Source organism: Pteropus vampyrus, unplaced genomic scaffold (assembly GCF_000151845.1).
Source record: "Pteropus vampyrus isolate Shadow unplaced genomic scaffold, Pvam_2.0 Scaffold984, whole genome shotgun sequence".
Taxonomy (NCBI): domain Eukaryota; kingdom Metazoa; phylum Chordata; class Mammalia; order Chiroptera; family Pteropodidae; genus Pteropus; species Pteropus vampyrus.
In genome coordinates, this window is record NW_011889765.1 from 184863 (window position 1) to 200048 (window position 15186).

At 43.2% G+C, this 15186-nt stretch overlaps 1 protein-coding gene, 1 non-coding gene and 1 pseudogene across 3 annotated transcripts; 1 reads left to right on the forward strand and 2 right to left on the reverse strand.

Annotated features, from left to right (window-relative positions):
- Positions 1-8109: 8109 nt before the first annotated feature.
- PCSK1N (proprotein convertase subtilisin/kexin type 1 inhibitor) lies at positions 8110-14632 on the forward strand. Its single transcript, XM_011386221.2, has 3 exons — positions 8110-8272; positions 13443-13903; positions 14320-14632. The coding sequence occupies exons 1-3, from the start codon at positions 8159-8161 to the stop codon at positions 14507-14509; spliced, it is 765 nt and encodes a 254-aa protein (XP_011384523.1). The 5' UTR covers positions 8110-8158; the 3' UTR covers positions 14510-14632.
- LOC111734349 lies at positions 9546-9664 on the reverse strand. The gene has a single exon (XR_002778419.1). It is a non-coding gene; the product is annotated as a 5S ribosomal RNA (ribosomal RNA).
- Positions 10581-12251, reverse strand: LOC111734346 (annotated as a pseudogene). Its single transcript, XR_002778417.1, has one exon. The product of XR_002778417.1 is annotated as a tubulin alpha chain-like (transcript).
- Positions 14633-15186: the final 554 nt, after the last annotated feature.

Consider the following 15186-nt stretch of genomic DNA (forward strand, 5'->3'; position numbering starts at 1 on the left):
TGAAACTAAATATGAGACTCATACTATGCAAATGAACAGACCATAGGAGCAGGTCGTAGAAAGCTAGAAAACAATTTTACCAAGTTACAATACATATCTGATCAGATGGCCAAAGTCCCAAGGATCCTTATTCCCAGGAAAACAAACAAAACAAGTAAATCCAATGCAGAAGGGCCTTAGTGCAATGTCTCTATTCAGTTCATTGTGAACTTAGTCCCAGGGACGGACAGCAAGGAGACTCGATTAGCTGGAGACACAAGGGGTTTCAGATATATGCACTATTACTGAGTTGAAGGTCACAGTCCAGGGTAGTGAGAGCCTCAGCTGAATCTCAACGAAATTTCCATCTGTGTTAATGTCTGTCAGTCAAAGACTGTGGGGAACACAGTTGTAGTCAAACCTGATTGGGTTTATTGGCTTGCTACAATGAGAGAGATCACACATTGTGGGGAACCATGGAGTATCTAAAAAAGGGGTGTTAGAAATAAGTTATTATTGGATTTGAGTTTATGTTAGGTGGTTTTGTAGTTTTCAGTGTATAGGTCTTGTACTTATTTTATTAAAATTATTTGTAATTTTTTTTTGTTATTTTTGATGCTATTACAAATGGAATTGTTTTCTTAATTTCATTTTTCAATTGTCCATTGCTAGTGTATAGAAATATAATTGAGTTTGTAATACTGATCTAGTATCTTGAAACTTTACTGGTCTCATTTATCAGCTGTAATGGTTTTGTTGTGAAATCCTCAGGATTATCCATGTACAACATCATGTCATTTACATATAGAAATAATTCCATTTCTGCCTTTCCCATACAGATGCCTTTTATTCTTGTCTGATTGCTCTGGCTAGAATCTTCCATACAATGTTGAATAGAAGTGATGAGAGGAGACAATCTTGTCTTATGATCCTTGAGGGGAAAGCTTTCAGTCATTCACCACTAAGTATGATATTAGCTGTGGGGTTTTTGTCCTTTTTCAGGTTGAAGAAGTTTTCTTTTATTCCTAGTTTGTTGATGATATGTTGATTCATGATTAAAACATATGATATAAACATACGAGTGTTGAATTTTGTCAAATGCTTTTTCTGCATCTATTGAGATGATTATGTGGTTCTTGTCCTATATTCTATTGATATGGTCTATTACAAATAGATTTCAAATGTTATGCCAACCTTACATTCCTGGGGTAAATCCCACTTGGTCATAGTGTATAATCCTTTTTATATGTTGCTGGGTTTGGTTTGCTAGGATTTTGTAGAGAATTTTTGAGTTTATATTTTTAAGAGATACTGGTCTGTAGTTATCTAGTGATTACTTTGGTTTTGCTTTGGTCCTCATAAAATGAGTTGGAAATGTTCTCTTTAACTTTTTGGAAGAGTTTATGAAGGATTACTGTTAATTATTCTTGAAATTCTTGGTAGAATTCATCAGTGAAGCCATCTCTTCCTGGCCATCTCTGTGAGAATTTTTTAAGTTAGTTAGTTAATTAATTAATTAATTATTAATTTCAGTAGTTTACAGAAACTCTTCTCCAGTACAGCTTTGTTCTTTCTCTCCTCTTTTATCTTGTTATTACCAGGCAAATTATATCTTTATACCTTATTAGTCCATCAATAAGGTAATTATTTCTTTATGCAGTTGTCTTTTAAATCAGATAACAGAGAAGTTACAAAATATGTATTTATACTGTATTTTATATTACCTACACAGTTACCTTTACTAATGTTCTTTATTTCTTTATGTGAGTTTGAGTTACCACCTAGTGTCCTTCATTTTAGCTTGAAGGACACACTTTAGTATTTCTTGTGGGTCAAGTCTGTTAGTGATGTTTTTGTTTACCTGGGATTGTCTTCACTTCTCCCTCATTAAAAAATATAAAATTTTTTTACTTGTGGTAAAATATACATAACATAAAATTTCTCCTTAATTTTTAAAGAATATTTTTGCTGCATTTGGAATTCTTGGTTGACATTTTCTTTAAGCACCTTGAATATGTCATCTCTTTGCATCCCAGCCTCTGTTTTCTGTTAAGAAGTCAGCTGTTAATCTTGTGATGGTACCCTTGTACATAATGCATCATTTTTCTCATGTTGCTTTCAAGATTTTCTCTTTGTCTTTAGATTTTGACAGTTTGATTATGACGTGTTTATATATGAATCTCCTTTAGTTTATTCTACTTGATGTTTGTTGATCTGTTGGATGTGTAGATTAATGTTTTCCACCAAAGTTGGGAAGGATCTTTATTTTGCCTTCAAATTTGAAGACTAGGTTGGCTAAATACAGAGTTTTATGAAGCTTAAAAACTTCCCCTCATAGCTTTTACGCTATTGCACCATGTGTTCTAGTACCTATGTTGACTGAGAAAACTCTGATGCTGCTTTATTTTTGAGGTGATTTATTTTATGTCTTTAGAAGCTTCTTCTCTACCCTTGGAGTTCTAAATTTCCTCAGGATCAATCGATTAATTAATCAAATATTACATGAATATTTTATGTTGGGCACAGTGATAGGGGGATATAGCCATGAACATTATAGGTGGTGTCCCTGCTCTTACTTATAGAACTTCCATTCTAATGGGGGAAAGAGGCAGACAAGTAATAAATACATAAATACAGGTTGCAATAAAAACAATAAAGAGAACGATCAGAGTATAAAGTTAGAAAGTAATGTCTGGAGGACGGAGCTTCCATTTACATAAGGTGCTCAAAGGAGCAGCTGATTCTATATAAGTACAGCATGTGTAAATGCATAAGGAAGGATGCATGTTAAATTTTCAACATCGGTCTTTCATGGCTCTTAATTTTCCTCTTTCAATGTCTATCTCTTGGTCTTTTGGGATCTTCAAATTTGAGATGCTTCTTCAAAATTATCTTCCAGATTACTAATTCTGTCTTCGATTATATCCATTCTATGTATTCAGCCCTGTGTCCATTGATTGCTCTTTTCACAGCAGCCTCTTTTTAAAGATTTTATTAATTTAGAGTAGTTTTAGGTTCACAGAAAAATTGAGAGGAAGATACAGAAATTTCCCAATACCCCCTGTCTCTAAACATGGCCTCCTCTTATTTTATGAGTATAGTATCAATATTTGAGAAGTTTCCATATTCTTTCGATTATCTTCGTTGCCTCTCATTTTTCCTATTCCATTATTCTTTGTTCTTCTGTTTTGTGCCATTGGTTTTTCTTAATCATTTCAAAACTTTATACATATTTATGGAGCACCTACTGCATTCCAGGCATGGGGATGCAATGGTGAAGAAATCAAAGACTTTGTTCCCATGAAATATACATTGTAGTTGCAGAGACAATATATAAAGCAATATAGAGATAATATGATGAAGGCAAATGAGAAGTATACAATGGCAGACTATGGAGACAGGATGTCAGGTAGAGAGATCAGAGAAAGCCTCACTGAAGGGGTGATGTCTGAACAGAGACAAGAATGAAATGAGGCAACAAGCCACATGCAAAGCTAACAGGAAGTATAAAGACCCTGAAGTTGTGAAAATGCTCGGCATGTATGAAGAACAAGAAAGAGACCAATATGGTGGGAGCAGAGTGAGTGAGGGGGACAGTGGCAGGAAGTGAGGTCAGAGAGGTGGCAGGGCCTAGATCTTACAGGGCCTTATGGACCATGGGCTTTATCTGGGACCATAGACTTTAGCTTTTATTCTCATGGGAGCCAGTGGGAATTCTGAGCAGATAAAGGACATTACTTAAGTTAGAATAGGATGCCTCTGGCTGCTATATGGAGAAGAGACTGTAAAGAAGCAAAGGAGGAAGTGGGGAGATGAGGAAGGAGGCTATTGTGAGGGTCCAAATGACTAATGATGGTGCTGGCAGTGGAGGGCATGAGAAAGAGTTGGATTTTGGATCTATTTTGAAGGTGGAGCCAACACGATTTCCTCAGAGACTAGATGTGAGGGTGAGAAGAGAGGAGTCAAAGATGCTTCATGGTTTGTGACCTGAGAAGCTGGGTTAATGATGGACCATTTACTGAGATGGGGGAACTTTAAGGAAGAGTAGCTTTTGTGTGCCTGTGGTATAGGAGCAGGCCTAGGAAGCAGTCAATCAATAGTTCAATTTTGGGGAAGTTAACTGAGATGCCTATTAAACATCCAAGTGGAAATGTTGAGGAGGCAGTTGGATTTTATATCTGGATAGGCCCAGGCTAGAGATATGAATTTGAGAGTAGCAGTAAATAAATGCTATTCAAAGGAATTAAAGGGACGGAAAACTCTGGAGGATGTCATACTGGCAAATGCTCCAGCCTGAAGTGATATGTGCTGCTTCCACTCACAACTCATGAGGAAGTACAATTTTATCATGTTCCATGGTCCTGGAAGTAGGAAAGAAGTGAAAATACAGTACTGGCAAACAGCATGAATGACCACCACAGAGAGTCAATGGACTTGTTTTCACTTCTGCAAAAGTCACCACCCCACCCCCACACCCCTGTATTTGGACTGTGGTTCCCTTAGCTTCTTTTCCCAAATGGCTTGATTCCATCTGCAATCTCTTCTAGAGAAGGCCACAGAATATCTGGTCATATGGTAGCTCCTTTTCTTGAAAAGCACCACCAAAGATTTTTTCAGTGTATTTTTGGGGTTAATTTGGGGAGATGTGGGGAACAAATGAAGGTAGATGTATTTTCTCATTAGAGCATTTTGCTACATTCTTCCAGAAGGAATAACAAAATACAGCAAATCAGAACATGTCACTGCTGTGCTTCAAACTCATTTCCTTGAATATGCCACACTGTTTCTCACTTTAGACCCTTTTCTTGAGCAGTCTCTCTGCCGGAAATGCTTTTTTCCTTTATACTCGTCTCCCTGGGTAACTCCTCCTTGACCTTTAGTTCTCAGCATAGATACTCTTTTTCAGAGAGAATTTTCCCAGACCCCCTCCACTGTGGGTGGTAGATCTTTTTACCACTGTAGTTGACAACTCTAGGGTAAGGATTAACTTGGTTAAGTACTGCCAGACAACTGTCCAGAATGTCTGCTCACCAACAGTATATGAGGGTTCCTATATCCCCACATGTCCATCAACACTTCGTGTGATTCAGTTTTCTGATTTTTGCCAATATGATAGGTGTAAAGTAATATGTCACTGTTTTTTTTTTTAATTGCTCTTCTGTAATCATTAGTAAAATAAGCATGCCTTCATATGTCTGATAACCTCACAGGTTTCCTCTTGTATGACTTGTCTGTTCCTATCCTTCATCCATTTTGGGAGGGGAAGATTCCTGTCTTTTTCTTGTGGATTTCTCAAAGTCCCCTTTATATTCTGGATGTTTAACCTCTTGTCAATTCGGGCATAGCAAATATTTCCCAGCTTCTCGTGTCTGTTAACTTTGTGGATGGGGTCTTTCATTGAACAGAAATTGTATATTTTGATGTATATATTGTCATTAACATCCTTTGTGGCTTATCCTTTTGAAGTTTTGTTCAAGAAGTCCTTCTGTATCTGTAGGCCACATAGTATATTTTCTCCTGTTAATTTACATGTTTTCCTTTAATGTTAAAGTATTTAACCCATCTGGAGTTCTCATTTGTATATGGTTTAAGGTAGGGCTCCAGCTTCTTTTCCTCCAGTTTTCCTAACACCATTTACCTTTCTGGCTTTGTAAAAAAATACTAATATCTGGTAGGCAAAGTCCATCTTCTTTACTCCCCCTTTTCAAGAATTGATTTAGCTATTCGGCTATTCACAGACCTTTATTCTTTTATATAGATATTTATTTATTGAGATAAAATTCACATACCAAAACGTTCACCTTTTTAAAGTGCAGAGTTCAGTGGTTGTTAGTATGTTCACTAAGTTGTGCAACCATCACCATACCAGAACATTTTTATCACCTCAAAAGGAAACCCTGTACCCATTATCTGTCGTTCCTCATTCCATTCCCTTCTCCCTCCAGCCCCTCCTAACTACTAATCAGCTTTCTATCTCCATGGATTTGCCTATTCTGTACATTTCACATAAATGGAATCATGTAGTATTTAGTTTTTTGTGTCTGGCTTCTTTCACTTAGTATATTTTCAAGTTTCATCCACATTGCAGCATGTATCAGTACTTCATTTCTTTTTATGGATGAATAATATGCTTCATTTTGTCTATCCATTCATCAGTTGATGGACACATGGGTTTTTTCTACTTTATGGCTATTATGAAAAATGCTGCTTTTTACATTCATGGACAAGTTTTTGTGAAGACTATATACATTTAAAAATAAATTTTACTGATTTTCCTTAAAACATTCAGCTGGAGTTTAAAGTGAGATCATGTTGAAATTATGTATTAATTTGGAGATCATCGGAATCTTTATAATATGAAATTGTCTCATCCAAGAGCATGAAATGTGTCTTAATTTATTCAGATCATCTTTTATACCTTTTAATGAAGTTTTAAAATTTTATCTATAGTGGTCTTATTTATCCCATTTATACTACTTTTCTGTTGCAGTGTAACAATATACTGCTCAGCTTAAAACAACATACAATAACATAGGTGTACAGTTTCTGTGGGTCAGGACTCTGCGTGTGGCTTAATTGGATTCTCTGCTTAGAGTCTCACAAAGCTGAAATGAAGGCGTTGTAGGACTGAGGGCTTCGATTTCTTGCTGGCTATCTCCTGGAGGCCAACCTCAGCTTCTAGAGGCCACCCTCTGTTTCTTGCTGCATGAGGTTCCCCAAAGTATCTGCTTGCTTCATCTAAGCCAGTACGGCAGGAGTCCCTTCTCTTGAATGACAAGATAGGTGTCTCAACCTCATTTTAAACATAATTACATGCATGTAATCACATACATTTGGTCACCTTTGTTCATGCACACACTTAAGGGTAGGGGATTACACAAGGATGTGAACACCAGGAGGCAAGGATCATGGGAACCATTTAAAGAGTGTGTCCATTACACCATCTTCGGGTATATAATCTTCAGGTCCATAGGGAGATGCACATAAGGATTTTCATTGTAAAGTTGTTTGTAATACTGAGGAAATTAAGGCAGTTAAGATCAATGGATTAGATATACTCACAGCAATATAAAAGCATCTTGCTTTCCTTCACTTTTAATTTATGTCATGTTGCCATACATCATTTTAATTCCAAACTGAAAATACCTTCATTTTTATGTGATTATAATAGTAATATATACTCATTGCAACATTCTTTTTTCAGACAATAGAGAAAAGTGTAAAGGAGAAAGTGACAAATCATTAGTTATCTCCCCACCCATACATAACTATTAACATTTCCTTCCCAACATTTTTTCCCCCTATGGATACACAAATTTTACCAAAGTTTCGTATCCTTTGATGTGTCATTTTAAGTGGATAAAACCTATCTATGTATCTATAGGAAAACAAGTAGATACAGACAGTAAAATAAAGACAGAGACAGGAGGTTCGTAGAGATAAAAGGAGAGAGTCAGAGGCAGGGAGAGATAGATGGGAGAGAAAGACAGGTATGGGCACAGAAGGACAGAAAGAGAAATATGGAGAGCAATGGAGAGATGAAGATACTAGCAAAGAGACAAGGACAGGATGGAAAAGAGCATTTATTGAGCTCCCACCAAACGTGATTCTTATTAAATCTTCTAAGTCACTCTGAGGGGCAGTTACTGTTAACTCCTTCATGCAGGTGAGGGGTGCTGAGCTTTAGAATGGTAAACTGACCTATCTGTGGTCACATCACCTGGATTGCACCTATGGCTCTGTAAAGGGCCTGGTCCATAGTAGGCGATCTGTAACTGTTTATTCAATAAACAAAGTCACATATCTCCTCCCCAACGGGAGAGAGGTGGGGACTAGACCCCCAATCTACTCCACTAAGTCAGTTTTTCCTCTCTGTCTACTAAAGTGACAGCAAGGTCTGTTGCCCTGGCAACTGCCTTCCAACTACCATGGCAACCACCATCAGTCTCCAACTCTCCACTTTGCCCCTTGGGCATATCCATGACAACCGTCTGGATGGAGGGGCTGCAGGAGCTCTGAGGCTGCGCGTGCGTCGAGTGGCAAGAGTGGGTGGCAGGGGAGGGCAGGGGCCCCTGGCACGCGCAGCCGCAGAGCACCACAGCCTGGCCTGCTAGCCCGGGCGCTGCGCATTTGCCAGCCAGTCCAGTCCGCCTGTCCGGAGCCCGGCTCGCTGGGCAGTATGGCGGGGTCGCCACTGCTCGGCGGGCCGCGGGCCGGGGGCGTCAGCCTTCTGGTGCTGCTGCTGTTGGGCATACTTCGGCCGCCTCCTGCGCTCTGCGCACGGCCGGTAAAGGTGCGACCCGGGTCGGGCACGGGGTGGAGGGCAGGGAGGGCGGATGGAAGATGCCACCTCAACCTCGTCGGTCCCAGCTCCCGGGACGTGCGGAGACATCAGACAGGGTGGCTTGGTGTCCTGCTGCCAGTCCGCGGCCCAGGCCAAGCTAGGTCTCTGGGTATGCGGGTGGCGGTGTCCTGGGCTCCGCCAGCAGCGGCGCTCTGACCATCCCTCCCCGCCCTGCGATGGTGGCGCTGTCCATGGGACTAGCACGTATTAAGGAAGGGGGTGCGCGCATCGGTGTGTGTGCGCGCGTGATGTGATGACAGGGAGGTGAGGGTGTGGTGTCCTTGTATGTGTCCTTTGATGTGAGTGAATCCGAGCGTTCATACAGAGTTACTGTCGTGGGTCCAGTTGTGCAGTGTGTGTGATGCTGGGGGTGCTTCTGTGTGCCTTTTCTCAGTGACATCGTGCGTATGTTTATGAATCCTATGGTGATGGCGTGACCATGAGTGTGTGTGTGTGTGTGTGTGTGTGTGTGTGTGTGTGTGTGTGTGTGTGATTTCGTTTTTGTTTCGAAGGGAGTGGTCTTTGCATCTGCGTGTGCACATCCCATTTTGGTTCTGTTGGACTGAGTGATTAGGATTTCGTATGTGTGTTCATGATGCTTTTTCTCCCTGTTTCTTTGTGGATCTGTGTCATGTTGGGGAGAGAAGCCATGATGTCTGTGCTGCATTGTGTCATTATGGGTGGTGCATGTCTGGGTAACTTGGCGATTGTAACTGCATGAACAATTGTGTGTGTGAATGTGTGCAGTTCCTTGAATGTGGATGTGGCAGTGTTGGGTCGCATATGTGACATTTCAAGGGCTGTCAGTCCATGTTAGTGTGTGTGAGGCTGTGTTTGCTGGTGAGTGTGTGATTCCCTGGGGGCTGAGGGGCGGTAGGTGCCAAGGACACTTGGAGCACATCCTCTTCTAACTCTTCAGAGCTGGGAGATTTTAAAATTTATTAAACATTTTATATATATGACATAATATATTTAACATAGATATACAATGTAAGGAATAATGATACCTATCGCTCAGTTTAAGAAATAGAGCAGGACCAATAGTTAGAAGCCACTAGGTGCCCCTCCTCACGGCCACTCTCCTCCATGATCACTATCCTGTCTTTTCTTTTTCTCTTTTTTAATCTTATTTTTTTTTTAGATGAGGCAACCCTTGATTGACCTCACAGATTGCAAGGACCTTGTCAGCTTACAATCCCTTGTTTTTTATTTTTATTTTTTACGCCTACAGCACCTGGTCTTCCTAGGTGGTCTCCCATCCAAGTACTAACCAGGCCCAACCCTGCTTAGCTTCCGAGATCAGATGGGATTGGGCTTGTTCAGGGCGGCATGGCCGTAGACACTATTCCATATTTTCTGTCCACTGATCTCTTACTTTTGTTTATAGCTTATGGCCTATACAATATTTTGTTTAGTTTTTCCTCATAGAAATGGAATCATACTGAGTGTCTGGCCTCTGGTCGTCACTAGGGGTCACTAGGAAGTCATAAGGTGTCTGTTAGTTTCCGGCAGTCTGTAGAGGAATTCTGCAACCTCCTTTTTTTTCTCTCTACATTGGTTGTGAGATTCCTCCACACTGAAGTGTGTGGTTCTAATTAATTTTTTATTGCTGCATAATATTTTATTCTATGAGTATATCATGAGTATATGGGTATATTATGGTTTATGGATGCATTCTCAATATGTCAGTAGACATTTGGGTTATTTCTGGGCTTTTCTGTCTGTTTTTTTCTTCCCTCCACTTTTGTACTATTACAAACAGTGCTGCTGTAATTTTTTCATGAACTTGCATCCAGTAGTATATGTAAAAAAGCTACCCTTGGGTGTAACACCCCAGGAGTGGGTCATAGGAGATATGCATCTTTTTAGACACTGCCAAATTGTTCTCCAAAAGTTATTTTGGCAATTGACTTCCTACCAGCAATGTATGAGAATTTCCATTTTTTCCGCATCCTTTTGAACATTGGACATTATTAGACTTTGATTTTGGCTATCTTTTGGAGTATTTTGCATAGAATCTCATTCACATTTTAATTTGCATTTCCCTGATTACTAATGAGGTTCGCTATTTTTCATGTTTAGTAACTAGTTTTGTTTCCTTTTTGTGAAACACTTAATCATGAATTTTGCCTCTTTCCATTGCTTTTTAGACATTCTTTGAATATTAAAGACTAATCCTTAATTGACTATTTGTGTTGTGACATCTTCTCCCACTCTGGTTTACTTTTCATTCTTTTTATGATGTCTTTGGATAAAAAGAAATTCTTAATTTTAATGTAGTCAAATTTATTTGTCTTTTCTTTTCCATTTTATTAAATTTGGATCACTTGTTGTTCCTGCATGATGTACTGAAAAAAAATCCATCCTGTCCCTACTGCTCTGCAGTGCCACCTCTGTCATGTAGCAAATGTCAATATGTATGAATCTATTTCTAAGCTTTGTTCAATCCCGTTATTTCCTGTTCTATATCTAATCTTCTGTTTAACTTGACCATTTAATTTGTTTTTATGACAGGGAATACTTTATTCAAACCTATCAGAGAAATGGACAGGTTGAGTCTATAACAAAGTGTCGTATTTTAAAGCATAGGCCAATACTTGTATATGAAGGTATACACTGCTACATACAAATTAACTGATTGAATTAACTGAGCAACTTTTCAATGTTTAAAACAAAATAAGCTTCCCTGTAAAAGCAGCACCTTTGTGATATTTTAACCTTAGTATTCCTCTCCTTCAACAGAATCCACACCAACCTTTTTATAATCCTCTCAAGGGCAGCCATGTCCTCATGGACTCAGAAAACTTCTCTTTCCTCCATGCCCTCACCCACATACCAGAGAACAAAGGCATACTTGGCATTCATCAGGTCAAATTTGTGGTCCAGATGAGCCCAGGCCTCAGCAATAGCTGTGGTGTTGCTCAGCACGCACACAGCTCATTGTACTTTGGCTGGGTCTCCACCAGGTACCACAGTGGGAGGCTGGTAATTAATGCCAGCTTTGAAGCCAGTGGGGCACCAGTCCACAAACTGGATGCTGTGCTTAGTCTTCATGGTGGCAATGGCAGCATTGACATCTTTGGGAACCACGTCGCCAAGGTACAACAGGCAGCAAGCCCTGTATTTACTATGGCCAGGGCCACATTTCACTATCTGGTTGATTGGTTCAAAGCACGCATTGGTGAGCTCTGCTACAGAAAGCTGTTCATGGTAGGCTTTCTCAGCAGAGATGACAGGGGCATATGTGGCCAGAGGTAATTGGATGTGGGGATAGGGCATCAGATTGGTCTGGAATTCTGTCAGATCAAAATTCAGGGCTCCACCACATCTGAGGGAAGCAGTGATGACAATACAAATTGACCTTTCAACCTCTTCAGGTCAGTATAGATTGGGCACTCAATATCAAGGTTTTTATGACAGATGTTGTAGATGGCCTCATTGTCAACCATGAAGACATAATCAGAGTGCTCCAGAGTGGTGTGGGTGATGAGGATGGAGGATGGAGGGCCCAACTGTGGAAACAGTTGTAGAAACGTGGGGGGCTGAGTAAATAGAGAACTCCAGCTTGAACTTGCCATAATTGACACAGAGACAGATGCTTCATCATCATTCTGGGGTCAGTGAACTCAGAACCAGTTCCCCCACCAAAGCCATGGAAAACCAAAAAACCCCTAAAGACCTGTGCACTGGTCAGCCAGTTTCTAAAGTTGGTCCAAGACAAGGGCAATGATCTCCTTGCCAATGATGCAATGCCCGCAAACATAGTTATTGGCAGCATCTTCCTTGCCTGTGATGAGCTGCTCAGGGTGGATGTCACTTGGTACGTGGCCATCGGCTGGACGCCATATTCCAGGCAGTAGCATTCCCAGCAGGCATTGCTGGTCTGGATACCAACCTGGCCAAGGTGGATGGAGATGTACCCATGCATGGTTGCTGCTTTGTGGCTGCTGAATGAATGGCTGAGAGAAAGAGGAGAGATTGTTTCTTTTTATAGCAGAACTCTTAGGTGGTCGATGTAAGAGAATCGTTTAATTTTTAATTTGATTAAAAATGTATATCTAGATGCTCTAGACGTTTCTTTTTCAAATTGTCATTCATGGTCACTATTTTTTTTTGTTTTGTTTTGTTTTGTTTTGTTTTAGGTGAGGCAACCCTTGGTTGACCTCACAGATGGCAAGGACCTTGTCAGCTTACAATCTCTTATTTTTAATTTTTTACGCCTACAGCACCTGGTCTTCCATCCAAGTACTAACCAGGCCCAACTCTGCTTAGCTTCTGAGATCAGACTGGATCTGGCTTGTTCAGGGTAGCATGGCCATAGACCATTCATGGTCACTTTTATGGTCTCTCGTTTCTTCAAACTTATCGAAATTGTTTCAAAACTGTCTGAACTGTAAATTACTCATTGTGTAATTTATTCTACAGATAGACTTGTACACGTGCCAAATAATAGATGAACGTTTTTTATTCCAACATTATGTATAAGAATAGCAAAAGATTGGAAACACCTTAAATGTTCTCAATCGAAGACTGGTTAAATAAACTATTGTACAGCTACACAAAAGAGATTCAAATGCAGAAGAAAGATGAAAGAAAGGGAGGGAGGGAGAGCGAGAGAGAGCGAGAGAGAGCGCGAGAGAGCGCGAGAGAGAGAGCGAGAGAGAGAAAGAGAAAGGATGTTTTAAAGAACTGATGTAAATATAGGTTCCAAAAAGCAAGATGCCCAGTCTGCTACATTTTGGGTAAAACAAGTGGACAATAGGAATCTATAAAATCCAAATGCAGGTTCCTATTGTCCGCGACATTAATATAGAAAAATCTATAGCTGTCATATCTACCATTGCCACTTCTGTAAAGAAACCCGGTCTCCAGTAGCCTTGGGGAAAGTTGTGTGTGTGGGGAGGAGGAGGGGGGAACCTTAGGAGTCTTTTGTGGTCTTAGTGTGTTCGGAGATATTTGGGGGCCTCCAGTTGCCTTAGGGGTGTCTGGGTATATCTGAGGGGCCACGGTGCCTTTGGTGGCATCTGGGGATGTTTGAGGCCCATGGAGACCCTCGGCTTGGGTGTCCTTGACATGACGGGCGCTGACGATATCTTTTCCCCATTGCGTCTTCCTGCAGGACCCGCGCGGCCTGGGCGCAGCCTCATTGCCCATGGGCGAAGCTGGAGCTTCCCGCCGCTTTCGGCGGGCAGCGACCCAGGGCGAGACGGCGGGGGCCGTGCAGGAGCTGGCGCGGGCGCTGGCGCACCTGCTGGAGGCTGAACGGCAGGAGCGGGCGCGGGCGGAGGCGCAGGAGGCCGAGGATCAGCAGGCTCGCGTCCTGGCGCAGCTGCTGCGTGCCTGGAGCGCTCCCCGCACCACCGACCCGGCCCTAGGCTTGGAGGACGATCCGGATGCGCCCGCCGCGCAGCTGGCCCGCGCCCTACTCCGAGCCCGCCTCGACCCTGCGGCCCTCGCGGCCCAGCTGGTCCCCGCCTCTGGGCTCCGACCGCGGCCCCCAATCTACGACGACGGCCCTGCGGGTCCGGAGACCGAGGATGCCAGCGACGACACACCGGATGTGGACCCCGAGCTGCTGAGGTAGCCGGCACGGGGTGGGCGGGGGGCAGGCGCTTGCATCCCGGAGTGGTGGTGCAAACACCTGGGTCTGGGTCGTTGGGACTCTAGGAAGGAGTAAGGCCCTGGTCCCAGGGTGCTGGGGCAGAGATGCCTGGATGGGGGAACTGAGGGACGTGCACTCTCGGGCCTGGGGATGAACGACTCCGATGCGCAGTTTCTGTAGGGAAGAGGGGAAGGTGGGGAAGGTATAGTTTCTGGGATGGAAGGTGGGGACATTTTCTCTGAAAGGCAGTGGACTGGGGACGCCGGGGTGGGGCGGAGGCTGGAGCTGGCGTGTCCCCAGTCAGTAGTATGGGGTTGCAGGGCCGTCTGGGTCCTAGGGCCCGGGCATTGACACGCTGAAACATCCTCACTGCATTCACTCTGCTCCCCTGCAGGTACTTGTTGGGGCGGATCCTGGCCGGAAGCGCGGACCCCGAGGCTGTTGCTGCCCCACGCCGCCTCCGCCGCGCTGCCGACCAGGATCTGGGTCCTGAGGTGCCGCCCGAGAGCGTGCTAGGGGCCCTGCTGCGCGTGAAGCGCCTGGAGACTCCCGCGCCTCCGGCGCGCCGCCTCTTGCCGCCCTGAGCACCGCCTGGATCCTGGGCGCCCTTGGGCCCTGGGCTGCCCCTCCCCGGACACTCCGACTGCTTCCCGCCGGTACGTCCCCGCCAGGTGCAGTTTCTGCCCTCGAACTCCAAGATCCCCATCTCTGGCCCCACAATAAATATGATCTTAATCAGTTATGCCTTTGTGTGAGTGGCAGTTTCTAGAGGGCTGATGGGCTCCGTGGCCATGGCCGCCCTTAGACCAGGAAAAGCGCCCCCTAGCCTCACTCCTGCACTTTAGAGACCCCTTCCTTAGTCTGTGCCTCAGTGGCAGTGCCCACCCAGATCCTGTGCCCCATTTCTAGGCCCCATTTCTTGGGTATGGGAAGCCCAGAAGTCTTTGGAGCCACTTTCAGGGTCGGCAGCAGCGTCTTCTAGGGTCCATCCTCCTGAGGACCGAGGGGCGGCTTGTCTACCTGCACTCGGGTGCCTCCTGATGTGGGGAGGGGCTACCTACGGAAGGGAAATTGACTGGGTTGCAAGCCAGTGCTCAACCCTCCCAACCCACTTACATTCTGGCCTGAAACTGAGGGGTACCAGAAATGAGAACCTGGGCCCCAAGGTCCTTAAGAAAATGTTATTTGTCAAGGTTGGAGGATAGGATGTATATTAGTTATGTAGTATAGAGGCCATTGCATCTGTATGCTTACCCAGCCC

What these genes read in the sequence shown, in the direction of transcription:
- PCSK1N (XM_011386221.2), top strand. Translation starts at nt 8,159, where the DNA reads ATGGCGGGGTCGCCACTGCTCGGCGGGCCGCGGGCCGGGGGCGTCAGC. An exon ending in TCTGCGCACGGCCGGTAAAG is followed by an intron (nt 8,273 to 13,442) that starts GTGCGACCCGGG and finishes GTCTTCCTGCAG; the next exon opens with GACCCGCGCGGCCTGGGCGC. An exon ending in GTGGACCCCGAGCTGCTGAG is followed by an intron (nt 13,904 to 14,319) that starts GTAGCCGGCACG and finishes GCTCCCCTGCAG; the next exon opens with GTACTTGTTGGGGCGGATCC.